The following is a 27,054-nucleotide window of genomic DNA, read 5'->3' as shown; positions in this document are numbered from 1 at the left end:
ATAAATTTCTATTTAAAAAGTACTCTTTTGTAGTTTTTTTTCCCATTCCAATTGTAATTATCGTAACTTTATCATGTGATATTGTATAAAATATATTTTTTACTTTACTTTTACTTTTAACCAAAAAAAAAGAAAAAGAAAAAAAGTTCATTTTTTATTATTTTGGACTAAATCTAAGAAATATGACAAAATGTTGGAATAATAATTCTTTTTTATTACAGGATGAAATTGTTTAATTTTGTTCTTTAAATGCACCTGTACATGATAATGTAAAGGTATTGTCCAGAGATTTAAACATCCTCTGAATTTGTGGGCAAGATCTGAACAAAACGTACCTTCTTCTTTATGTTACATTACAGTTTTAAAATTCAGAGAATTTAAAACTATCTATAACAATTTAATTGTTATAGATAGTTTTAAATTCTCTGAATTTTAAAACTGTAATGTAACATTTACACATCAATCTGTAAATTTCATACTTTAAACTGTAAATATCATTATACTTAAAAGTGTAAATTTCATACCGATTAGTAAAATTTACACTTTGTAAGACTTGTTTCTTTAATCGACATAATATGTCCAATATACAGATAAGTGTAAGAAAATTACAAACTAAGGTGTAAATTTTACAGATTATTGTCTGAATTAAAGATTACAGTGTAAATTATACATAATAAAGACTTAGTGGGATAAAACAAAAATAATATGTCAATAAAATACTATAACTAGTGGCTATCGAAAGTAAAACCGATTTCAAAAAGGTATCAAATTGTACCTTGTACACTAAAGATTCATCGGAAATATTCTAATGATGTTTTTATCTTAAGATAAATGAATGTCGATTCTTGCTGATGTTTTTAGTTACGTTGTGTTTAAGCTGCCTATAATAGGCTGTAGCTATATTGAACTATCCAAAGTACAAATGTTTGAGAATAAAAATAGATAACGTTTTGATATAAAAATTCACTTTATTCAATATTAAACAAAAGTCATTACGTCTATTACAATAATCTACAATCACATTTGCTCTTATTTGAATTTGTATTTCGTTTTTTTTTTTTTTTGGATTTTTGAGATGGTTAACAGTGTATCGATGCCATTTTTCATCGAATCGATGAAAAAAACCGCCTCTTAGCGTTCATATGTACAGCGTGTTTAAACACTGTGACTATAAATATTGCTTTGTTTTAAAGCGTTTGGTTTGATGCTCAAGGAATTTGATATCCAACAGACATGTTACATTTTAGAGGCCATAGATACATGTACAAAGTAATTCTTTGCATACATGTATCACAAAACAACATGTTGGTAAATAATTATAACAATTGCGATTGTCCTAAATTTTATCCGCTTTATTTAAGAACAAATATACTATTTACGTGCATAAGAAGGCTATATGTTTACAATGAGCTCGGGAGGCATATAGATCCAGCAGGGGAGGAAATAAAACTGATACAATTAAAATCCAGAGTTTTGATATTAAAAACATAGAAAATGTTGTTGAAGCCGAACATATTACAAGTGTTCTACAGTCTGGCCTCGCCATCACCAACGTTTTGAAATTGCTGAGCTAAGTTCTCACTAAAATCCCTTCATGAATAATTCATGAAATATAAGAATGAATTTAGTATGAAGCTGTTTATTGTTGGTCACACGGTGTCATACTGGTCTGAAATTATATGTAGTTAATATGTATCCAGTTTGCACAAAAATGACAATAACAAACTGTCAACCATCTCAAAAATCCAAAAAACGAATATAAATTCAAAGCATAGCAACAAGGACCTCTAAAAAGATAGAGATGGGATCAGGTGCCTAGGAGGAGTGAACATCCTCTGCTGACCGGTCTGCTGACTGAATAAAACGAAAAAAAGTATTTAAAATAAGATGGGTCCCTACTTAGCAAATTTTTTGGTTAAAGTGATGTTTTTTATTTTGAAATGATTTTGACACCTTAAATTCGTAAAAAAAAATCAAAAACGTAACATGTTTTCTTCATTATTGTATTACCAAAGCCTGCACAAAATGCACTCATCGTCTGTTTTTATAACACTTTTCAAGCAAATTTCCTTTTTTTTAGTGTTGAGTAAATTTTTTAAGTAAACCAAGTCATATATATATATATATATATATATATATATATATATATATATATATATATATATATCCAAATCACAAAAGTATTTTCTCAGTGTCCGGTAAAAATATAATAAAAGAAAAAAAGCAACACTAACTGCAAAACATAAGCGCTTTCATTGTTAAAAATCTTCAGACGTTTTACAGTCGTTAAAACTATGACGTAATTACGTTACCTAGTGATAACGTCAACAATAATACTATGACGTCATAATGCTTATTGAAGGAAACAATCATAGAATAAAGTTATATAGCGTTTCCGGGAAAGTGTCTTTTATGGACTTCCTAAGATACATAAGTCTAAAACAATTACTAATGCCATCAAAATGCAAAATAATGCATATATTACTTGTATCAAACCGGACGATCTCAAATTTAGACCTATAGTGGGAGGACCTAACGCTCCAAACACAACGACTGAGTCATCTTATGGATATATTACTAAAACCCTTATGCTCAGAAGTAAAAAGTTATGTTCGAGATGATCTTGATTTCCTGAGATATTTACCAGATAAAGTTAACCAAGATGCAAAGTTGGTCACTATGGATGTAACAAATTTGTATACAAACATAACCACAGATCTCGGTATCAATGCCCTCAAATACTGGATCAATAAATATCCACAAAATATCAAAAGCCGTTTCAGCAGAGAGTTTATCCTAGAGGCAAGCAGTTTAGTCCTTAAAAACAACACACTCTCTTTCAACGGCAAACATTATTTGCAGCTTAAAGGAACGGCTATGGGGACTAAAATGGCCCCTACTTATGCCACCCTCACATTAGGATACTTAGAAGAGAAAATGTATGAAAAAGCTAGACGGCAATTTAACCATCAAACCGCACAAAATATAAAAAATGGATGAAAAAGATATCTTGATGACTGTTTTATCATCTGGAACGAGAGCGACGCCAATTTAACAGTCTTTTTAGACATTGTAAATAATCTGGATCCGAACATCAACTTTACGCTAGATGAAAGTGCGATCTGTATTCCATTTTTGGATGTGCTCATTTCTAAATGCGGAGAAAATATAACCACCGACATGTATTACAAACCAACAGATACCCATCAGTACCTCCATTTCAGTTCTTGCCATCCGGGCCATACTAAACGCGCAATCCCTTACAACTTAGCAAGGCGAGTATGTACCATAGTTAGCGACAACGAAAAAAGAAATGAACGTTTACATGAATTGAAAGCAAGCCTGATAAAACAATGTTATCCAGTAGGAATCATAGACGATGGTATCAAAAAGGCATTAGCACTGAACAGGGAAAATCTTATTAATCCTCCTGAAAATAACACCTCTGATTTAAAGATATTACCACTCGTAACTACGCATAATCCGAATGATATTAATATTATTCCAGTCGTACGTCAACTTAACAACATTCTACAAACTGATGAAAAAATGTCCGAAGTGCTGAAAAAATATAACTTCATCAACAGTAAAAGACAACCTAGGAATCTCCGAAGGATACTCTGCAAGTCTTCTTTTCAACGTCAATCTTATTCTGTCAGCAAGTGTAACGATCCCCGCTGTGGAACTTGCCAATACATTAAAGTCGGGAAATCGTTCAAGTTCGGGAACAAGGACTTTATTGTTAATGCGAACATGTCTTGTGCCTCTAAAAATGTTATATACAACATTACGTGTAGCGGATGCAACGAATTCTATATAGGAGAAACTGGAACAACCCTACGCACCCGTATTCGTATACACAAACAACACGTCAATCAACCCGAGTACAGAAAAATTAAACTTAGTGAACATCTTGATATTTGTGGCCACGGACAATTTTCAGTTTTTCCGTTTTATAAACTTTATACTGACAATGCAATTGAACGAAGGGAAAGAGAAAAACATTTTATAAAGTCACTAAAACCTTCGTTAAATAGTTTGATATAGACTGTTTCATCGTCTCTGATTTTGTTTTACTGTATATAACGCTATATAACTTTATTCTATGATTGTTTCCTTCAATAAGCAGTATGACGTCATAGTATTATTGTTGACGTTATCACTAGGTAACGTAATTACGTCATAGTTTTAACGACTGTAAAACGTCTGAAGATTTTTAACAATGAAAGCGCTTATGTTTTGCAGTTAGTGTTGCTTTTTTTCTTTTATTATATATATATATATATATATATATTTATCTCATACGTGTGGTGTATATTACCCGTGTGATAAACCTTTGCTATATCACACGGGTGATGCTATATCAAATACTTCCGGTCGGAACTACTTTTGACACAGCCCCTCGCTTCAACGCTTCAGTGACCTATTTTTGAAGATTTGCTAGTACCCTCAACATAACTATATCTACTATAAAAATTAATATAAAATTGATTTTGTCAAAGATTTAAATTACAAATATGAAGGAAAACACATAACTGCGTAGCACAGGCGTCGGAACCGGGGGGCTATTGTGAGGTGGGGGGGGGGGATAGTTAGCCCCCCCCCTTTTTTGTTATTCATAACCGTAACCACAAGACCCTTTTTTCTTGTTTGTCAAGATTTTTGATAAATTTAGCCCACTTCCAACTTTCAATTTTCTTTGTGAAGTTTATAAAACTACAAATTACATTAACTATCAAGAGTTCATCCTGACGACGTGATGAAAACGGAGCGCTCTGGTTGTGTTTATATACAAGAACTTACCGAAATAATGTTTCATGAGACTTTTATTCCACCACCAGTAAGCATCCTTATTCACTATTTTCAATTTAATCATAAGGCTAGCCTAGTGTTTGTTTTATTAAACATCATGCATCAACAACTGTTCCTCGTTCGAGTCAATTCAAACTAACGAGCATTCGCAACTTTGTGTATCACTGTATGTCAACAAAACTGATTATTCAAGTCTTCTAATCGGAATTTCCATTTAATCAAGTGAATAAGCTTTAAGAAAAATTATCTAGAGCTAAAAAATTATTTTAAGGTTTATTTCATTGAAACTTTACATTAAAACAGTAAGATTTATCTCAGGAATGACGTACTAAATTGTATTGCGCAAGGTCACAATAGCCGCATAACACAACGTTGCATCATCGTTTTTAATCTTTGAAAAAAAAAAAACAATTTGGGTCACACAAGGGACTGTCTCAAAAGCTTCATAATATAAATCAAATTGTATGAGATAAATAGAACATCTATAATTGTGTGATTTTATATTTGCTTTATCCAACTCGTTGAAATGGTTATATTCGCTCAGCAAGCCTCGCGAATATATACACCATTTCAACTCGTTGGATAAAGCAAATATAAAATCACACAGTATAGATATCCTCTATATATATATATATATATATATATATAAACACAAAAAATAAGTCCAATGCTCAAACAACTTTTATCTATAGCGCTTTCGCCCTACCGGGCTCTTCAGTAGATTTAAAAACAAAGTAAACAAGATCATTATGACGTCAATCTCGTGACGTTAGGTAGGCAACGTTATACAAACAAACTGTTGAAGACGTGATTATGACGTCAAAACATAGTGACGTCAAAACATTATACAGTGCATAAAAAGAGTCAACACATAATAATGATAAAAGTCCAGTGTCTCTTGTACAAAATTATATACATGTATATAAATGCAGATGTTAAAAATACAAAATATTAAGAATTTAACTTAGGTTACCCTTTTTGGACATTTTAGTGATAAAAGAGGGAATGAAAATTACTACGAATCTTTTCTACAAGAAGACAGACTCTCACCAATATTAGATTTTTGATTCATGTCATCCTTCTCATACAAAACGAAACATCCCTTTTAATATGGCCCGGCGAATCTGTACCATTGTTGTAGATGAAAAACTGAGGAAAACAAGACTGTCCGAACTTAAAACATTTCTTACTAGACAAAAATATTTTATACAGCTCATCGAATCAGCAATACGTAAGGCGACAGAAACACTAATTGCAGAACTTAAATCAATTAAACAACGCGAGGAAAGCAACAATACCAAAATTCCATTTGTTCTCACCCACAACCCGAGGAATCGCAACATGTTTAAATCAGCCAAACAGTTTTTCCCTATTCTACAACAATCAGAAAACTTACAAGAACTGATCCAGCCTAATGATATACTTCACAGCAGACGGCAACCTCCAAATCTGAAGAACATTCTTACCAAAGCAAAATTCACTTTCAACCCCGTAAAACCAACTGTATCTAAATGCGAGGATCCACGATGCGGGACATGTCCTTTTCTTCAAACCGGCCCATCCATAATGTTTAAGAACGGTATGCATTTCAACGTGAATTCAACAATGAATTGCAAATCCAAGAACCTGATTTACTGCATTACGTGCCCTACTTGTGGTGACAACTATATAAGACAAACTGGAACCAAACTCGCAGATAGAGTGCGCGTCCACAAGCAGCAGATTAGAGACCCATCTGTGAGGAACACTCCATGCAGCGGCCATTTTGATATATGCGGAAAGGGAATGTTTTATATTTTCCCTTTTTATAAAGTGAGAGAAAACAATGAACAATTGCGTAAAGCTAAAGAAAATCATTTTGTTAAACTGTTTAAACCTAAGTTAAATTCTTAATATTTTGTATTTTTAACATCTGCATTTATATACATGTATATAATTTTGTACAAGAGACACTGGACTTTTATCATTATTATGTGTTGACTCTTTTTATGCACTGTATAATGTTTTGACGTCACTATGTTTTGACGTCATAATCACGTCTTCAACAGTTTGTTTGTATAACGTTGCCTGCCTAACGTCACGAGATTGACGTCTTAATGTTCTTGTTTACTTTGTTTTTAAATCTACTGAAGAGCCCGGTAGGGCGAAAGCGCTATAGATAAAAGTTGTTTGAGCATTGGACTTATTTTTTGTGTTTATTCATCCCCGGTACCAAGAAAAAGGATTTATTGAATATATATATATATATATTTATCTCATACGTGTGGTGTATATTACCCGTGTGATAAACCTTTGCTATATCACACGGGTGATGCTATATCAAATACTTCCGGTCGGAACTACTTTTGACACAGCCCCTCGCTTCAACGCTTCAGTGACCTATTTTTGAAGATTTGCTAGTACCCTCAACATAACTATATCTACTATAAAAATTAATATAAAATTGATTTTGTCAAAGATTTAAATTACAAATATGAAGGAAAACACATAACTGCGTAGCACAGGCGTCGGAACCGGGGGGCTATTGTGAGTGGGGGGGGGGGGTTAGCCCCCCCCCCCAACCTTTTTTGCAAAGTTATTCATAACCGTAACCACAAGACCCTTTTTTCTTGTTTGTCAAGATTTTTGATAAATTTATCCCAGTTCCAACTTTCAATTTGCTTTGTGAAGTTTATAAAACTACAAATTACGTTAACTATCAAGGAGTTTATCCTGACGACGCGATGAAAACAGAGCGCTCTGGTTGTGTTTATATACAAGAACTTACCGAAATAATGTTTCATGAGACTTTTATTCCACCACCAGTAAGCATCCTTATTCACTATTTTCAATTTTGAATCATAAGGCTAGCATAATGTTTGTTTTATTAAACACCATGCATCAACAACTGTTCCTCGTTCGAGTAAATTCAAACTAACGAGCATTCGCAACTTTGTGTCAACAAATTTGATTATTCAAGTCTTCTAATCGGAATTTCCATTTAATCAAGTGAATAAGCTCTAAGAAAAATTATCTAGAGCTAAAAAATTATTTTAAGGTTTATTTCAGTGAAACTTTATATTAAAACAGTTAGATTTATCTTAGGAATGACGTACTAAATTGTATTGCGCAAGGTCACAATAGCCGCATAACACAACGTTGCATCATCGTTTTTAATCTTTGAAAAAAAAAACCAATTTGGGTCCCACAAGGGACTGTCTCAAAAGCTTCATAATATAAATCAAATTGTATAAATTGTATGAGATAAATAGAACATCTATAATTGTGTGATTTTATATTTGCTTTATCCAACTCGTTGAAATGGTTATATTCGCTCGGCAAGCCTCGCGAATATATACACCATTTCAACTCGTTGGATAAAGCAAATATAAAATCACACAATATAGATATCCTCTATATATATATGATACTTGTCATATCTATTTATAAACTGATTTTTGTACGGAAAATTACTAAATAAGAAAAAAAATTAGTATAGAACTAGACTTTGACATTGCATATGATACTGGACATTTACGAAATAGACACATTTATCGACACACGTATTGTTTACATTAACAAAACCAGTAGCCCTTTTCACAAAAAATCTTAAGGTTTTGCGTAAGATTTCAACTTAAGAATATCTTACGAGAAATCTTAAGTGCTTTTCACGAACGCATTCGTAACAGGTTTCACTTAAGAATTTACTTACGAGTTATCCTTTCCCTAGCAACGATTTGAATTCACTGAATAATTCCTATAAAACAGGAGCAACATATAAATAAACTGACATTCTCTACAAAAGGATGCAAAACTGAAATTATTTACCACTCACATCGAGTGAAATAAATGTGATGTAGTAGAAATCAAAATATGACGTCATAATCACAATGTGTGTTTAGTGTGACGTAGGAAAATCTTACGAGAAAAATTTGCCGCAAAAATTTTTTGAGAATTTATTTGTGTATTTTTCTCACAATAACTGCAATATAATGCAAAATAACGGTATTATGCGGCTCAAAACATTAAATTTAGCTGTTTTTCTTGTATATTTTACATAATACGATTATCATTTACAGTTTTGAAATACTTACGAGAGGGTATGTGCTATCGTAAAGTTACGACAAATTTTACACGTAAGAATCTCTTAAGTTATTTTGTGAAACGGAACAAAAACTTAAGTTTTCACTTACGATTAAAATCAATCGTAAGATTTTTTGTGAAAAGGGCTACAGGTCTTTACCACAATTAAAATGCCTCCCATATACCTTTAATGTAACAAAAATATGCAAAACAGTCAAATTATTCATAACAAACCATTTTGAGGCTGTAAATACCTTTCATTTTATACTTTAATTCATATTAATGAAGAATTCAACACTATTCAGCAACATTTTTTACTCGCTTCAAATTTTCACACCATGTTGACGTTCGGAAATCTCGGGATTTTTCATATTAAATGCACTGAGTTAGATTTATCTCCCGTATTTTCTTTGATAAACAGAATATATAGCAAATTTTCAATGAAAATTTACACGTATTTGAGTTATCGTTTCTGAGTTTAACCATGCAAATGTTATATTGTGGAAACATAAACTAAAGAGCCTACCGTGATTTAGCGTGAATGTAATGAGCATGCGCAAGATTGTAAAATCCAAAAAAATCCAAATGAATTCCGGATTTTTTAAAGAAATTTTCGTTGATTATTAATTAGCGAAGGTTGATTGAGAAAAAAATATTTTAATGGTAATCTTTGAGTACCAATGATGTCTAAAATGTATTAAACAAAAGACAGTATTCTTCCGATGTCTCGGCATTAAAGCCCCAAAATTCGAGTCTATTATTTCAAAATAGTAGCAGACTTAGATGTGAAAACATGTTAACACATGTTTGTATTTTGTTGATTAACAGGCTTGTTTGGTTTGCTTAGATTTATATATGTTGCACTTGAAATGCTTAGAAGAAAATTAGAGGGGTTAAAAGCTTTTTTTCTACAACCCCATTTTGCTAAAACCAACTTTGGGAATATGTCATTAATTTTTTCTAACATTTTCTCAATGAATTATTTCGAATGTTTTGGAAAATAGTAGAAATTTTTTTATGAGATATTCTTGTAATAATATTTGAAGCTTTGTAAAAAAAAAGTTGAAATGAATATGTTTATACCGTCATGTGTATACACAAATGCAATATGTTGAAGCGTAAAGTAGATAAAATAAAAAAAATAAAATATTATTACTTAATAGATATTGTCAGTGCAGTGTATACAGAACTATAAGTGATGACGTCCCTCGAGTATGTCCTCATATTTTATCGCTGAATACATAATGATAGTAGTTCATCTGAATAGATTTTTTTTTCTAATTCTATGACGCGTAAAGAAGAAAAGCATTGATGATGATAACGGCAATACAAAGTTTTACAGTTACCAACATCATAGAAGTCTTGAAGAATTATGTTTACAGTTCATGCGTTAACATTCTTTTTCCAAGAACTATTTTTGCATTATTTTGCGCCAAACACAAACATCAAAATGAATGGGTCCGGTATGAATACCTACCTCAAGAAACACTTGTTCTAAGTCTCATTTTAAAAGTGTTTACAAAATACTAACACTGTAACAATACATGAGACAGCTGTGTACTTATTTTTGATGGCGTGCCTTAAAGAATCTTGCATACATGCGTCATTTTGTCCGGCAAAAAAGTGTACCGTTTTTTAGAAAATCTCAATTTACAAATCCAGATGTCAATTATTCAAAAACACAGCTATAGGCAAACATATCTCAAAAGTCTTTTCATCCTGTGTTAACAAGATAATGTTTAACACCGGGGATCGTCTTCAATCAAATTCTTTGAACCCAATACTACACTTATTGATGACAATATACACAAAGTATTGCTTTTAAATCTGAAGTGTTTAGAAAATAAACATACTGTTAAAACGGGGGTTTAAATCTGTGAAATTTTTATCAGGTCCTTGTATCAAATTGATTAAAACTTTGTTCTTAAAAATTATTGTTTGCTACTTTAAAGGTATATATAATAAATCAATTGATCACGGACATTGAAATTTGAGATAAAAACCCGTTTGAATGCATGAGTCCTACCATTCTTTTTCTTATAGAAAAAATACTGTATCGTATAGTGTTTATCTACAATTTTTAAACAACAATTAACGTATTAAAAATGACCGCTATGCTTTTTCTTATAAATTTATGTTTCTTCTTTGGCGTCTTATCGCTATCATTGATAAGATGTTCTACGGGGATAAATTTCAGAGACCTGAAATTTGCTTACAGGAAAGAGGTACCTTACTACGATGGAAACGAGACTTTGTTTAGCACAACCAGTCGGTCTTTCATCGCTTCATACGGACGATGTGCCGTTCAGTGTATCGAGGATCTGAGCTGCAACGCCTTAGAACTGTGTTCCGTATCAGGTGTGTCTGAGTGTAGGGCAACCACCGGTCTGATGAAGTCAGGGTCTCAAACAAACAGGACTGAGATGTGTAAACAATATGCAATGGTAAGAGAATGGCTGTGTCAAAGCAGAAATGTATAGTTGACTTTTGATAAAGAAGATATTGTGTTCACAAAATTTGATGTAACCAATTTCGTTGAAATGTACTTGTGCAGGACTTTTCTTGTGGGGACGACGCCTTTTCAGATAGGAGACAGGGTCTGTGTATATTTGGTAAGATATATCTTGCACCTCATATTCGAAATTGAAATTAACACAACAGTTAATTTTCTCAAACTGTTTTCATGTTTTAATTGTTCTCTGTGCTCTCGATCGTTTTCACATTATTTCATTTTTTTCTCTCACAAAAATGTCATTTTTAGACGACTGTTCGGACTGTGATTGTGTCAGACAATATAAGACAATATCTGGAGGGTATGGTTTGAACATTGACGGGAAGCTTGTGTTTGTTTTATGTGAATTTGAACCAAATCAGACCTGGACGGTAAGATACTTTTAATAATACAGCTATAAAAACTACTACATGGTTATTTTTAATAAGAAATCGGAAATAAGAAAACTTACCAAGTGGTATTACTGTATAAAGTCTAATTTCAGGGAGAAATATTGGGTTTTTTTCTCATATGTGATTTTTATTGTTTGATAATGTACATTTAAGTTGAAATTTAGAATATTTACCAAACACTTACACATGTACATATAAACGCTGCCATTGAAAGGGGCATGGTCACGATTTTGGTTAAAAATTATTTTTCAGATTTTAACAATTATAATGCTTCTATAAGGCATTTTCAATACGCAACCAAAACTTGAGTGTTTTCCGTTGACTTATAAGCGAGTTATAGAGCTTACAATTCTCTGCTATGTAAACACAGTTTTCGTTTACATATTGAATGTTGAAGTAAAAAATTTCTGTTTTAGCCCTAAAATGATTGTGTTAAACGTCAGAAACTGTTTGTTTATGGTTAAAATGAATAAGAAGATAGACAACTCAGCTTGAAAAAGATTTTTTACTGGTATATTGAACATATTTAAACAAAAACAGGGCACGAGCCTTGTCTACACGACGACGAATTGCGAGCTCTGTATCTTGTTTATAACTCTATGACTGACTCTCAAATTTCTTTTGATAATTATAAATGCATATGCATTCATAAAGCATTGTAAATAGTAAAAACAGAATTAAAAGTTAACAAAAATCGTGACCATGCCCCTTTAAACAGCTGCTGTCTGGAATTTCAGTCAAACCGTTATCGAACTTTTTTCAACAGTACTTTTAATAAATAATACTTTATCTATCATAATTATATTTAACGCAGGTTATTCAGAATAGACATAATGGATCTGTTGACTTCGGTAGAACTTGGCCAGAGTACACAAATGGATTTGGATTTGTGCTAACAGAGTACTGGATAGGTAAGCCATCATACCGCACATGATACATTGTAACTATCTTAAATACACATATGTAAAATACCCACACAGTGGAATACTATTAAAACGTTAATTGTGAAGTCGCAGTTTACCATTTCTCTATACCCCAACTCCTTTCTTTTGCATGTCACATTGATAGGAACTGAATATATCCATCGACTGACTCTGTCTGGATTGACCACCGTAAGAATTGATCTGGAAGACTACGACGGTAACAAAAGATATGCAGAGTATAGCTTTTTCAATGTGTCTGATGGGAACGATCACTATAGACTGACCGTATCAGGATATTCCGGAACTGCGGGTACGATATGAAAAAACTTTTATGTTAGGATTTCTATCTACATTTACAAATGCGACAGTTACCAAGATTTTTTTCAAGACAATGCTTGCAGTTTGGAGTCTAAATTACACTGTGTATACACAAAGAGAACAGTGAAAATCGACACAACATCTAGTTAAATTAAACTATTTCTAAAAGAGCAATCGATGAAATTGGCGCATTAATGAATAATAGAATGCTTATAGTTGACTATCCTAATTTTTTATATCTTGGGTTTTTATTGTAACCAAATAGCTCAAAACCCAGAAGTAAAATACTGTGGTTTCATCAATATTCGTTGGATATCAATATTCATGGATTTCGTTTTTAGGTTGATCTACGAAATTAAATATTCATTAAAACGCAATTTCAATTAACATTTTGCATTTATATGGTCATTGGCCACGAATTTACCTATCCTTGAAACTGTGATTTTTACTTTATCCACGAAAATTGATACCCTTGAATATTAATGAAACCACAGTAGTCTATACTCTCAAATTAAAAAAAAATTATATATGTAAACTGTATGTGTCTTTAAACTATCATCGAGGTCCACAAAATACAATTGTCATTGTTGTCTTAATAGGGATAAGGCATTTATAGCCTTAATTATTATGAATCTGGTTGTTAGTATAATAACTTTTCTGGCATAGCATCGAAGATTCATTTATATTAGACTATTACGAAACAGCCCAATTAGCAATTCGCCATCTGAAAATCTAAAAACGTTGTCAAATTTGACTCCTATTTTTTATTTTTTAAATTTCCGTCCACATGTTAGATACATAATATGTAAGTCTGGGGTTTTAAGAATAGGATTTATTTTAGATCTTTTGCCCTCTTTTAGGGTCTTTTTTTATTAAAAAACATCAATTTAATAATCTATAGTTCTATTTGTAATATATCAGCTTCTCAAACTTCAAGCAAAATATTACGCTTTACAGACATTATGAAATTGACCATATCAAGTTTGATAATGCAACAAACGTATTTTAACAGATCTTCGTTTAATTTTTAAACTATTTTATTACGAAGGTATATTTTGTTATGTTCATGTATGTACATGCATACGTATATTTATGTTCACACGTTATTTTTGTTTCGAAAAGATAGAAATGTATGTACCATTGAATTTGTAGGTGACAGTATGTCATCGATTGTTGGAGATGAGAAGGCTGATGGAGAGATGTTTAGTACAACTGATAAAGACAACGACCGAGCAAACTCAAACTGCGCTGCACAAGGAAGAGGGGGTTGGTGGTATGGGAAATGTACTTTTAGCAGCTTAAATGGCGAATATGACAATAACAGCAAGTTTAAAGGAATCAACTGGCAAACATTTAAAGGAATGAGCTACTCTCTGAAGGCGTCAAAAATGAAGCTGAGGAGACTGTAGACTATACTGGTCAACTTAAAAGTGACGTCAAACAATTATAAATGGAAATCGTTTGTTATCTACTTAATAATTTTTGACAAAGTTTGAAAGGAAATAACAATAGTATTACATTTTTGAAATCATAAAGGAATCGATATTTGTGTAACCTTTTTTTTTTAATCTATCATATATAACATGATGCTGCTGCATTTTTTTTTTAATTCTACGTGTCATATGTACCCAAAAGCGTATATAAATAATCTTACATGAATAATATATACGTATTATTGATACAAATTTTAGATTTCTATTATAATCACATGTTCATTTCACATAAGTGTATGCTGTAACATGTGAAAAGACATTCCTTATACACGTTCCTTGATGTTGTATTGTAATGAGGTTGAACATGCTCAAAATATACTGCATCGTCAGTGACCCACGTGTGATTCACATCGATTCTCTCCATCATCACCCGTTTGAGGAAACTTGTGGACTCAAAACCGTGGTTTGCGACGATGAACATACTGTCGCCTGTGTGAAACCAGTATTGACTTAAGGCTTTATTTTATTCTATTTAAAACGCGTTAGTATCTTTTATTAATATTTTTTACTGGCAATTTTTTTTCTTCAGAAAAGTCCCTTACACGTATAGTATAAAGTGTGTCATTGATCTAGTTGTTTGAAAGTTGATTTCCTCATTACATAGAAGTGTCTTTCGTATCCAATAGTTATGTTATTGATATTAATCGAATGTGGGTTTTTTTTATTTATAAGTAAAACCATCCTTAAGTAATACTGTTTGTCCAACACAGTGTTCACGACTTTTAAATAGAAAAGATTTTCATTGAAATATTCATATTTTTTTTCCCAAAGGAAAAATTAAAAATGTATTTTTCTTGTAATTCAAAACTTGGACACTTTAGTAATATTTTCTATTATTATGGATTTAATTGCTATATGATGGTAACAGAATTTATGGTGTGCTTACACAATCGTTGCTAAAATTCTGTATTTTTCTTTAAAATAATAAGTGATATGCACTTATTTTTTTTTTTATTTGTATTCATTTGTTGTTTTAATAATATCTGTATTGGAAATCATTCTCTTCAACGAACATTACTTGTAATTATACTTTCATGTTAAATACTGAAATCTGATTCGATTAGACGCAGTTGGTAATCTGTTATATTACCCTAGGCGTTAGCAACATACTTGTCAACGGGTAACACAACGAATTGTTACATGCTCGTAAATTATTCATTTCTTTATAAAAGCAGTAAAATTGTCTTAAAAATTAAGACATTCAGTATAATAAAATACATAGTGCCTGTTTGGGAGGGTAACTGTTCAAATTGACACCCCGAGAAAACTATTGTCAACCGACGCCAAGTAGGCACTATTTATATAATATAGGATTACAGAGACGGAATAGTTACTGTTCTGTTTCTTTATAATGAAGAAATATAATCCTTGCAATCAAGAACATACAATATGCGTACATGTCCTTTTTTCATTGTTGCCTCACTATCAAAGGGCAAATTTAAAACGTTGATCATTTATAAAAAGAGATTAAACAATTGACTAATTTTTTGATGAGAATCACAATTGGTTCAGGGTTAACGTTAAACAGTGCAAACTCATTCGGAAGTATTAATAGTTAAAACACACACTTAATGTACACATTTTTTGCGCAGATTTTGGTGTAATGGATTAAAAACAAATATTTCTTTTAAAAAATCAAAAAGCAAAGAATATAAAAAAAAAACGAAAAAACAAAAAAAAACTTCGAAAATAAATGCAAAACAGCCGAGTACTTAAGGTACATCATACAGTTTTGATGTATGAATTATTAAATATATAATTGTTACCTATAGTCAATTTACTTTTCTTGTTGTTCTGGTATTTACGCATGTAAAAGATTTATACATTTGCCTTTTAAGATGTATACTTTACAGACTGATGTGTAAGTTAACTTTTTAAATTAATAAGTTATATAGTTTTAAAGAGTTTTCTAAAAATTTTACAGAGTAACTTGTAAGTTTTATACAATTACGAAGTTTTATAAGTTTAAATCTTGCATATTAATATGTACAGTTTTCAAATTAAATGTTTTAAGTTCATGTAAACAAACTCATAAAATTAGGGAAATCAGACATTTGCTTCTTTATCGAAGAATGTAGTTAAAACATTGTGAAACATCATATTTTGCATCCAAAGGCTTATGTGTCATTTAAGTGGCTGTACATACTTATTCAAACAACTTGTATATATACGTACAGAGGTTGCAAGAACTCTCAAATTGGCATAAACCTTCCCAAAGTCAAGGATTAAGATCTGCATAAAGCGAACGAAAATTCACCATTTTAAAACTCACCCAACCGGGGCTTGAACTCACGACCTCTGAAATCAAGATTTTTCTTGCCCAGATGGCCGTGTGGCTAGTGGTATTGTCGCTAACTGCTAGAAACTCGGTTTCAGAAGCCGTAAGTTCTATGGAGGGTAATCGTGTTCAAAAATCCAGACATGTAAACTCGTAAATCCGAATATGCAATCTTGTTGATGTGTGAGCCCGAGTATGAATGAGTGCAATTTATATATCTTATAACCTAAAAAACTCAGAGATAAACACTTTAGAATTGATCCCACAGGCATTCAATCTAATTTTCCCTATAGATGCTTAATTGCAGCTGTAAAATGCTGTTTTTTTTTTATTTTCATATAACCTGCTACTAAAACACACACTTTCCATCTTTAATCTCTGCATTTGTATTTCCGCTTTCTGAAATAACACGGCTGACATGTTTCAAATTGACAAATGTAAAGTCTACAAGTTTGTCGAATTTTAACATGACCTTATATGGAAACAGTGACGTCACTAATAGAAAATGCTATCTGCAGATAAAGGCATGCCTTTACCACATTTCATAGAAAGTATTATTTTTTGGAAAATTAAATTATGAGATTGGTTGTACATTTTATCAAATGAATGTATAAAAGATGCGAGTGAAGATTTCGATCCGCTTCAAATATCTTCTTAGAACTGAAAAAAAATACAATTAATGACTTTGTTTGAATACACGTGTACAAAGAGAAAAATGTTTACATCAACCACGTATTATTCCCTCTATTTCTTAAGGAAACTTATAGTTAATTCATAGCTCTATAGAAACAGCCAGATTGAAATCTACACTCCCCGTTTATTGATTGGTAGAAATTTACAGCGGCTGAAACTGACAAGAAAGTGAAAGGACCAAAATTGACACGCCCAGTTTATCGATTGGTCGAGACCTACAACTACCTAGGAAAAACCACAGACTGCACGAAATAATCATGACGACGTCAGACTCAAAGTCTCACAGGAGACGATTTTGCTGTTTCTTTTAGTTAACGTACTTACGTACCTTAACAGTAATTTAGTGAATTTACTTACTTTTCATAATTAATTTATCAATTGTCTAAAAGAAAGATATTAATATTAACAATAAAATGCGTTCTTTGATGATTCATTCGGGTAATGAAGGTAGCGATCATTGCAGAAAAAATTTATATAACCCGCTTATGCGCTTATGATTTCTGATGATTAGTTTAGCCCCTCTCCCTTTCAATTTGCTTCCGACGCCACTGTTATTAGAGTACAGGTTGTACAGATTGTTAAAGTATAGGCCTCGGCTGAATTAAGAAAATATCTCCAAAAGCATCCTTATCGCTACCACAAAGTTGGGACAAGAACCCCCCCCCCCCCCCCCCCACACACACACACACACACACACGCACCGCGAAAAATTACACGGGGTCGGCCAGCTGAGTTGCAAAGTATCGATAGGAAAAACAAACTATTTAAAGACATTGGTTTTGAGATTGTGATTAATATGAGACATAAGAAGCGACACCCTCTTTAAAAAAAGAACCTTTCCAAAGATAAGGTTTACTGTCGTGAAATTAAAATGTTTATATCAATTATTTTAAAGAAATGTGTCTTTGCATTGTCGGCAATATATAAGGGAAAAGCCTATCAGGTAAAAATTGGCATTTTTTTATTTCAAACCATTATTACGGGATATGAGTATGACGTCCTGAATGTCGGTTCAATACGGACTCACTTTGTGAAGTTAGTTGATAAAAAAATTTCTGGAGAGCTATTATAATACAGGTTTAAAGCCACTTGTGAACTAGCTACAGGTTTGTAGCTCCCGGACTGAAAAAATCGGATGGACGACCGTGGAGCTACAGTGCCTCCCATAGTAAAAACTTCAATTTACGGCGCACAAAAATATGCGCTTGTTTTTTATTTTTATTGAAGATTGTGTTATTATTTATTTCTTACTTACAACAACAAAAAAAGTATAAATACATGTAAAGTAACGTAAATTTATCCGCGAAAATGTGACAGCAAACCGGGTTTTCTTTTGTGTGAACAGTATCCATAATCCATTTGTCAACCCTGAATTGTTAAATACTACCTATCGAAAGAAATGGGGTACTCTATATGCAATGTTTTTGCCGAAAAATGAGTAAGTTCAACATCTGATATTTTTTCATAAATTATCAGAAATCAAAATCCTAGCAATTTGCATACCTCTAATATGTATAATTGATCAGCAAAAGAACAACTTCCTATCTTAAAAACTGTGTGAGGAGTTATTGGTACAATAAGGGTACCTTTTTGACAGCCACTCGCCCGCCCGCAATTTTTACTATTTCATTACTGTAAAATCATTAAAATTCGTGGGGGCCAATTTTCTTGGATTTCTTCAATTTTACAGGTTCATGGGGACGTAATTTTGTGTATTCTCTGATACTTACAAAAGGAAATATGACTTTACAGTCCTAATTAATTTATTAATATTAATTCGTGGGTGAGAAGTACCCACGAATTCCACGAAAACTGAGCCACCACGAAATCTAATGATTTTACAGTAATCGGAAACCCGGTTAAAAATCTTCTCTCAAAATTCTTAGAATTCAGAAGCAATGAAGTTACATGGGACCTCACGGCGGTCTTAAAACACCAAGCCGCTAAAAATATATTTACCCCCTTAGGAAATTTCTTGATCCGTCTCATTTCTAGAAAAGAGTACGCATTTACTTATATTGCAGTTTAAATTACATGTCATTTTTTTTTAGAAATAAGATATTAGGCATTTCTTTTTATAATACCATGAGAAGTATATTAAGGAAATTAGCGCATTCGTCACATTCGCAAACCTCTCCCTGTCTGGTCCAGTTTCAATTATACCTCAAATTTTTTCTAAAAATGATACCGGCATTTTCGATAAAAAAAAGTGTCGTTCATTAAAGGGACATGATCACGATTTTGGTCAAATTCTATTTCTTCTGTTTTTAGTATTTACAATGCTTAAGGAATGCATTTTTAATGATCAAATGAAATTTGAGAGTCATTCCTAGAGTTATAAACAAGATACAGAGCTCACAATTCTTTGTCATGTAAACAAGGCTCGTGCCCTGTTTTTGTTTACTTAGGTTCAATATACCGGTAAAAAATCTTTTTCAAGCTGACTTGTCTATCTTTTCATTCATTTTAAGCATAAATAAACAGTTACTTACGATTAACACATTCATTTGAGGTCTAAAACTGGAATGTTCACTTCATTATTCAAAATGTAAAGAAAAGTTTTGTTTACATAGCAAAGAATTGTAAGCTCTGTAACTTGCTTAAAAATCATCAAATCACACTCAGATTTTGGTTGCCTATTAAAAATGCCTTACTGAAGCATTTTTAACATTAAAATCGGGAAAATAATTTTTGACCAAAATCGTGACCATGCCCCTTTAAAAGCTTATTGCAACAGTTTAGCTGAATATTATGTTTATTATTCGTCCATTCCGGCGATGACGGCATGCTTTTTCCCGCAGCAAGACAGTTGCCATATAAGGTCATGTCAAAAGTCGACTAACTTGTAGACTTAACATTTGTCAATTTGTATCATGTCAGATGTGCTATTGCCGAGCCTGAAGGTACAAATGCAGAAACTACGGATTGAAAGTGTGCAAAGTTGAAGGTTTAATCAACTAATGTAAACAATAAAGTTGCAAAATGTGCATCATGCGAGGGAACTGGGTCAAATCTTATGCGTGCTTATGCCCGAATTTCTAGGTTACACGATCAGAATAACACATATTCATACTCAGGCTCACACATCAACACGATTGCATATTCGGATTTACAAGTATATATGTCTGGATTTTTGAACGCGATTACCCTCCATAAGGTTTTTAGTCCCGGATACACATTCATTAGAACGCAATACATTTGCATTGAACATGGCATTCCTAAACAATACAAAAGCAAGATTTAATGAAAATATAGCATATTAAGATTTTCGATATGTAAAAGGGGAAAATGATTTTGAGGCCGAACATATTTAATTTGTTTTGTAATCTAGCTGCCATCATCAACATTTTGAAATCACTAAACTAATTTACTGATGAATGTCAATGTGACATTATTCGGCACATGCACTTGACAACCAACGTTACTTTGCCACAGTATCTCTTTTCTAAAACGAGTTTTGTCTAAAAAATGACGCGTAAAGAAGAAAAGTGGTGATGATGATTACGTGTTACAGTGACCAACATCATAGAAATCTTCAAAGCGTTTGATATTATTCACCTTATAAGGCTGTTTTTAAATTTGGACCTTATACAAACCCAATACAAACATAGAGATATGCTACCCGCTGTGCATACCTGTCTGAAGAACACTTGTACTATACCTTCATTTCAATGCATTTCCTACACTTACATTGTAACAAAACATAAAACAGTGAAATTTTTATGGCTTGCCTTTCAAATCCTAATGTATACGTCAGTCTGGCGCAGGGCATAAAAGGAGATCTTTAAAGAAAAAGCTCACTCTCGAAAATTGACCAACGTGTCATATAATTCTAAAACACAGCTATATCCATACATATGTAAAAAGTCATTTTTGTCCGGTGTTTACAGTCTGATGTTTAATACCGGACATTGCCTTCAATCAGATTTGTGTAACCCGATACTATACGCATTGATGAAAACATACACAAAGCAATGCTTTTAAACATGAAGTGTTTAGAAAATATAAAGATTGGTTAATAGAAATTTGTGAAAGGTTATCAAGTCATTGTAAAGAAACGATTAAACGTGTACTCTTTGAAAGTATCGTTTGCTACCATACAGGTATTAAAAACCTAATTGATTACTGACATAAAAATATGTGATAAAATATCCCTTGAGTGCGAGAATCAATTCACTCTATTTCTTACATAGAACTGCCTACATCGTATAAGATATTAATTTACTATTTCTAAAAGGAAGTTTAAATTTTTAGATGATCGCAATGATTGCTCTCGTTAATATTTGTTTCTTTTTAACATCATTTATAAGTTGCTCCACAGGAATGACTTTCAGAGATTTGGAGTTTGCTTACAGGAGAGAAGTACCTTACTATTCTAGAAATGAGACCTTGTTCAGCACCACAAACCAATCTTTCATCGCTTCATACGGACGATGTGCCGAACAGTGTATCGAGGATTTGAGTTGTAACGCTTTAGAACTGTGTTCCATACCAGGTGGTTCTGAGTGCAGGGCTACCACTGGTCTGCTCAATACAGCGTCTCAGACATACAGGACTGAGACTTGTAAACAATTTGTAATGGTAAGATATGTTCTTTCAAATTGAATTGTCAAAGTCACAGATATGAAGAACTTTATACGAAATGAGTTAAATTTGGCCTCCATAATTTCACATTTTTTAAAGTGTTTCGGGTTCAAGCATGCACTATATGTTTTCTGAAAGAAAAACTGCTTGAAAACAATTGTTTTGTGCTAAACATGTTGGGAAAAGGTAGTGTTTACGATGTCATATTTCTAAATTGTGGGCAGTTGAATCAAAACGAACATTTTGTAAAAACATCATACATATATATCTGTACAAAGAAAACGAAGAAATACAGTGAAATGATGATGCTCATTTTAGGAGGCGATTTTAGGCCCATATCATATATAATCCTTCAATTGATTATTTTTAAATATGAATAAACCTTTACATACAAATTATAATAAGTTGTAACCAACTGTTTTATGATATACTTCTTCAGGACTTGTCGTGTGGTGACGATTCCTTTCCAGATAGAAGACAGGGCCTTTGTATATTTGGTAAAAGTTTATATTTCTTGCGCCTGGTAGTCAAAATTAAATTAAACAGAATCATATTGTATATTTCTTTTTAACGCGAATACTTTATTTCGCAATTTCAATTGTTTTGCATTAAATCGCGAGAATATAAATTCGCGAGGGTCATTGTTTGTCATAAATCCTTATAGTATAAAACTGTTTGAAACATGAAAGCGTGATTTTAAGATCCGCGATTTTACACGGATAATAATTAATCGCGTTTAATTAGGAATGTACAGTATTTTTAAAGCTATTTCCGTCTAAATTGAATTTAAAACAATAATAAAGTCTTTCAGTATATTTGCACGTTATAGTTTTACCCTGTCAAATTTTTTTACATTTTGATATTAACATTTGCAAAATTTATGTTTCCTTACATGAACCTATAGAATAGCAAAAACGTTCAATTCTGTGTAAACTTTTCCAATATTTCACGATGATCATAAAACGTGTTTATCGCTTGCCGATGGGATTATTGTAAACTTCAAATCTCGGTATATTAAACAATTCTGAACAATTTCCCTTTTTCAAATGTAAACAGAGGTGATAAACAGCAATGTTAAAAAGTTCACCGGGATTTGAACTTGGTTGAAATATGATGCTGTTTATTTTTAAATGATAAAAACATTTTGTTATTCATTTCAATTTTTCATTATTCAGAAATGTTACACTAAGTGGATAACTTAACCTGGCTAATTTGACAGAATACTAGTACCTTTACTAAAAGTACTTCGAATTCGACACGTATTACTGTTGCTAGCATATTGCAAGGAAGCGTCGTCATTTTTATCAATAAAAATTTTGTAGATGACTGTTCAGACTGTGATTGTGTCAGAAAATACAAAACAGAGTCTGGAGGGTACGGTTTAAATATGGATGGGAATCCAGTGTTTGTTTTATGTGAATTTGAATCTAATCAAACCTGGACGGTAAGATATCTGTTATATTTTATACACTGTTCAAAACACTACTGAACTATACAAAAATATCATCAAATTGAAATAATTGAATCAATTCACACTTACAAATAATATGTTCTCAGTGTAATAACATGTTCTCAGTGTCACAACAATATACATTCTATATGGAACAAAAAAATACTAGTTGTACAAAATTCATGCTTCCTGTCAGTTTATAATAATGTATTCTTTAATGTGTTCTAATATTTTCGCACCATATACAATAAGTATACATAACCAATACTTTGCAGGCATAGAGGGCAACAAAATGTTTCGAAGATCAATTTAATTAATATCAATGTGAAATTGTTGTTTTTGTTGAATCTGATAGAGTTCGATTTAATGGTCAAATATTTACATGTGCAGTTTCTACTTTTAATGAAACAGTTTAACTATATACATGTACAGGTCATTCAGAATAGACATAACGGATCTGTCGACTTTGACAGAGGTTGGCAGGAATACACAGATGGATTTGGATCAGTGCTTACTGAGTACTGGATAGGTAAACAATCACTTTGTATATGGTAATCATTGTGGCTTTTTACTGCATTGTAAATCTACATTTTTCTGTAAGTGTGTTATTCTTGCTATAATTTAAAGGGGTAAAAATGAAGTTCCACAACACAAAAAATTACATGCAATTACATGTATTTCTTTATTGAAAAGTTCCATCCAGCTTTTCAGTTTTCAATAAAATGCACATGCAATGAAAATAAGCCTGATGACATCGTTACTTTGTTCATTCGTAAGGTTACAGCGATTTTCAAATGTTATTTTTTTAAAAGATATCTGTCAGATTGTTTTGCTTTTGGTTCTTTTGGATGGAAATAGATAAAACTTTGATTAATAAATTCTAGTGTTTGCCTTTCATTGATTTAATTGTACGTCTTGCAAGTATGTATACGTTTGTTGAAAATCAGTATAACTATAATTCTATTGAAACAGAAATCTTGTGTCAGTAGTGATAGTAGTTTAAAAATATACGCTCAATTACCCTATACAATTATTAGCACGGCTTCATAAAAATTGATTTTTAGAGAACAAAATCTATGAATTATAAAAAAAATTAAATAAAGTTAAAGTGATTTATAGGATGAGTTACCGTTATACGATGAGTAAGGAACACAATTTTATTGATTAGAAAACGGGCTAAAATAAAATGAGATACTTGTTTGCCTTTGAAATAAAACATACAAGTATTCACACGCGTTTATTTAATAGCGATGAATTACGGTATCTACAAAACATTTCCTTAATCAATTTTATTGTTAGGAACTGAATATATCCATCAACTGACCCTGTCTGGATTAACGACAATAAAAATTGATCTGGAAGACCATGACGGAAACAAAAGATATGCAGAGTATAGCTTGTTCAATGTGTCTGATGGGAATGATCACTATAGGCTGTCCATATCAGGTTATTCCGGAACTGCTGGTACGAGATAGCTAAAACTTTGGATAAATTCTATATAAACAGATTGAATGTCTAAACATTCCCCTTTTCTAATGTTGTTGGGATATTTAGAAGAAATACATTACATTTTTCTTGTAGGTGACACAATGTCATCTGTTAATGGAGATGAAAAAGCTGATGGAGAAATGTTTAGTACCTTTGATAATGACCTTGACACTTCCGGTAAAAACTGCGCTGCACAAGGCAGAAGCGGCTGGTGGTATGGAGGATGTACTTATAGCAGCATAAACGGCGAATATGATAACAACAGCAATAATAAAGGAATCAACTGGAAAACTTTTAGAGGAATGGGCTACTCTCTGAAAGCGTCGAAAATGATGGTTAGACGTTCATAAACTATAGTGGTACCAGTGTAAAGAACGCGTCGTGTTACATGTAATAGCACTTAAAAATAGTTTAAGGGGGGTGTGTGGCTATATTGTACATTTGAGGATAAGAATGTAAACATTTCTTAAACTGGCTTGTTTATATCTGAAATTGGTCTAAAATATCGCCAAAAGATATTAAAGCAATAATTATGAAGTCCTTTGTTTGAAAATTATGCAAAAAGGAACGGGACATTGCCTTTTTAATCACTCAGCTGTGGAACTGCGCTAAAGACTTCTTTTTAAGATTTAAAAATCTGCATAACTATGAAGAGGGTCCATTGGTGTCCTCTCTCCAACCGTTTGTTGAGAATAATGTCTAAGCTTGCTTATTTAAGTTGTAACTTTGTCTCAAATTAGGGTATAATATTCTTAAAATGGGCCCCAAAAAGCACAAGATATATTTGTCTGTGTCTATGAAGGTACATTGAAGTTATATTTTCATTAAAATATAATGTTTACTCTTTAATTTAAGATAATTACTTTTTTGACTTCTGCCCTACTTCTAAAAAGAATTTAAATTATACTTATAGAACTGAAAACACCCCCGTAAAACAAACATGAGACTGATAAAGATATATATATATATATATATATATATCTAATTCAAAACGGGTTGTGTTGAATGATCTTTTTTCTATGAAAATATAACGTCAATGTTTCCATAGACACAGGAGTTCTAAGAATAGACTGGATACGTCTTATTCTAAAAGAAAAGCTCTCATGCCAACTAATGAAAATAGGGTACCCTATTTTGAGGCAAAATTTCAACATAAATGTTCAGAATTCAATCTTTTTTCAACAAATGGTTGTAGAGAGGACCCAAATGAACCCCCTTCATATTTTTTAAGATTTTTAAATCTTTAAAGTAAGTTCGTAGCTGCGCAGTTCGACAGCTGTTTTAAGATATTAAAAAGGCGTGTCCTGTTCTTGTACATGTATGCATAATTTGCATATAAAACAACGTGTGGAATCTCATATAAACTGCTTTCATATCTTTTGGCAACATTTTTGGTAAGTTTTGGACAGAAACAAGCCAGTTCAAGGAATGTTCACATTGTCATCCTTAATGTACAAGATGGCCGCACACCCCCTTAATCATTTGGCTATGCTACATATAAGTAGCAATCATTGAAAATCAGATATATGTTTTATTGTCATAATTTTCTTCAGAATATGAAATATATAATATGTGATTCTTGTCTAAGGACCCATTGTTATTAGGTTTATTAGATTATTATTGTTGATATGTCAAAGACTTAAAGTAAACATTGTGTTTATAATGGTTTATAATCCTATTTATTCAAGATCCTGAATTGTTTGAGCTAACAATGTTTTTATCTTCAAAACGAACGTATTGTAACAACTAATTTTTGTCGAGATTTCCGACACTTAGAATAAAACAAATGATAAAATAAGATAGGGTATTCATAGAAACTTGGAAAATATCATTACTTTACCCACAATCAGTGTACTAAGTGTTTTAAAGAATAGCATTTAATATCAGACGATAATTGACGTTTTTATGACCAAATCCAAAAAAAAAATTTTCATTTAAATACACAGTGTAGGAACGAAAGTGTACAGTTTTGGGTAGCGCTGTTCGTCGTAGCTTGTAAACAAATCGAACACGTAGCTTTACGTTCAGTCGAAGGTAGTGTGAGGTGAT

General features: G+C 32.1%; 2 protein-coding genes and 1 long non-coding RNA gene across 3 annotated transcripts; 2 read left to right on the top strand and 1 right to left on the bottom strand.

Moving 5' to 3' along the window:
• Positions 1–113: 113 nt before the first annotated feature.
• LOC128161353 (uncharacterized) lies at positions 114–6,982 on the bottom strand. The gene is made up of 3 exons (XR_008240357.1): positions 6,823–6,982; positions 451–907; positions 114–341 (listed from the first exon to the last, which is right to left on the bottom strand). It is a non-coding gene; the product is annotated as an uncharacterized LOC128161353 (long non-coding RNA).
• A 3,974-nt stretch (positions 6,983–10,956) lies between these two features.
• LOC128161338 (ficolin-2-like) lies at positions 10,957–15,731 on the top strand. Its single transcript, XM_052824614.1, has 6 exons — positions 10,957–11,318; positions 11,429–11,486; positions 11,636–11,757; positions 12,593–12,689; positions 12,847–13,011; positions 14,172–15,731. Exons 1-6 carry the CDS (start codon positions 10,980–10,982, stop codon positions 14,426–14,428), a joined length of 1,038 nt encoding a protein of 345 aa, XP_052680574.1. The 5' UTR covers positions 10,957–10,979; the 3' UTR covers positions 14,429–15,731.
• A 5,947-nt stretch (positions 15,732–21,678) lies between these two features.
• On the top strand, positions 21,679–25,970 carry LOC128159895 (ficolin-3-like). Its single transcript, XM_052823113.1, has 6 exons — positions 21,679–22,064; positions 22,507–22,564; positions 23,390–23,511; positions 23,950–24,046; positions 24,817–24,981; positions 25,099–25,970. The coding sequence occupies exons 1-6, from the start codon at positions 21,738–21,740 to the stop codon at positions 25,353–25,355; spliced, it is 1,026 nt and encodes a 341-aa protein (XP_052679073.1). The 5' UTR covers positions 21,679–21,737; the 3' UTR covers positions 25,356–25,970.
• Positions 25,971–27,054: the final 1,084 nt, after the last annotated feature.

Source organism: Crassostrea angulata, chromosome 8 (genome assembly GCF_025612915.1).
Source record: "Crassostrea angulata isolate pt1a10 chromosome 8, ASM2561291v2, whole genome shotgun sequence".
Taxonomy (NCBI): Eukaryota; Metazoa; Mollusca; class Bivalvia; order Ostreida; family Ostreidae; genus Magallana; species Magallana angulata.
Note: the sequence above shows the minus strand (reverse complement) of the source record. Positions and strands in the feature narration are given on the sequence as shown.

What these genes read in the sequence shown, in the direction of transcription:
- LOC128159895 (XM_052823113.1), top strand. Translation starts at nt 21,738, where the DNA reads ATGATCGCAATGATTGCTCTCGTTAATATTTGTTTCTTTTTAACATCA. An exon ending in ACAGGGCCTTTGTATATTTG is followed by an intron (nt 22,565 to 23,389) that starts GTAAAAGTTTAT and finishes AAAATTTTGTAG; the next exon opens with ATGACTGTTCAGACTGTGAT. An exon ending in AATCTAATCAAACCTGGACG is followed by an intron (nt 23,512 to 23,949) that starts GTAAGATATCTG and finishes ATACATGTACAG; the next exon opens with GTCATTCAGAATAGACATAA.
- LOC128161338 (XM_052824614.1), top strand. Translation starts at nt 10,980, where the DNA reads ATGACCGCTATGCTTTTTCTTATAAATTTATGTTTCTTCTTTGGCGTC. An exon ending in TGTGTAAACAATATGCAATG is followed by an intron (nt 11,319 to 11,428) that starts GTAAGAGAATGG and finishes GTACTTGTGCAG; the next exon opens with GACTTTTCTTGTGGGGACGA. An exon ending in AACCAAATCAGACCTGGACG is followed by an intron (nt 11,758 to 12,592) that starts GTAAGATACTTT and finishes TATTTAACGCAG; the next exon opens with GTTATTCAGAATAGACATAA.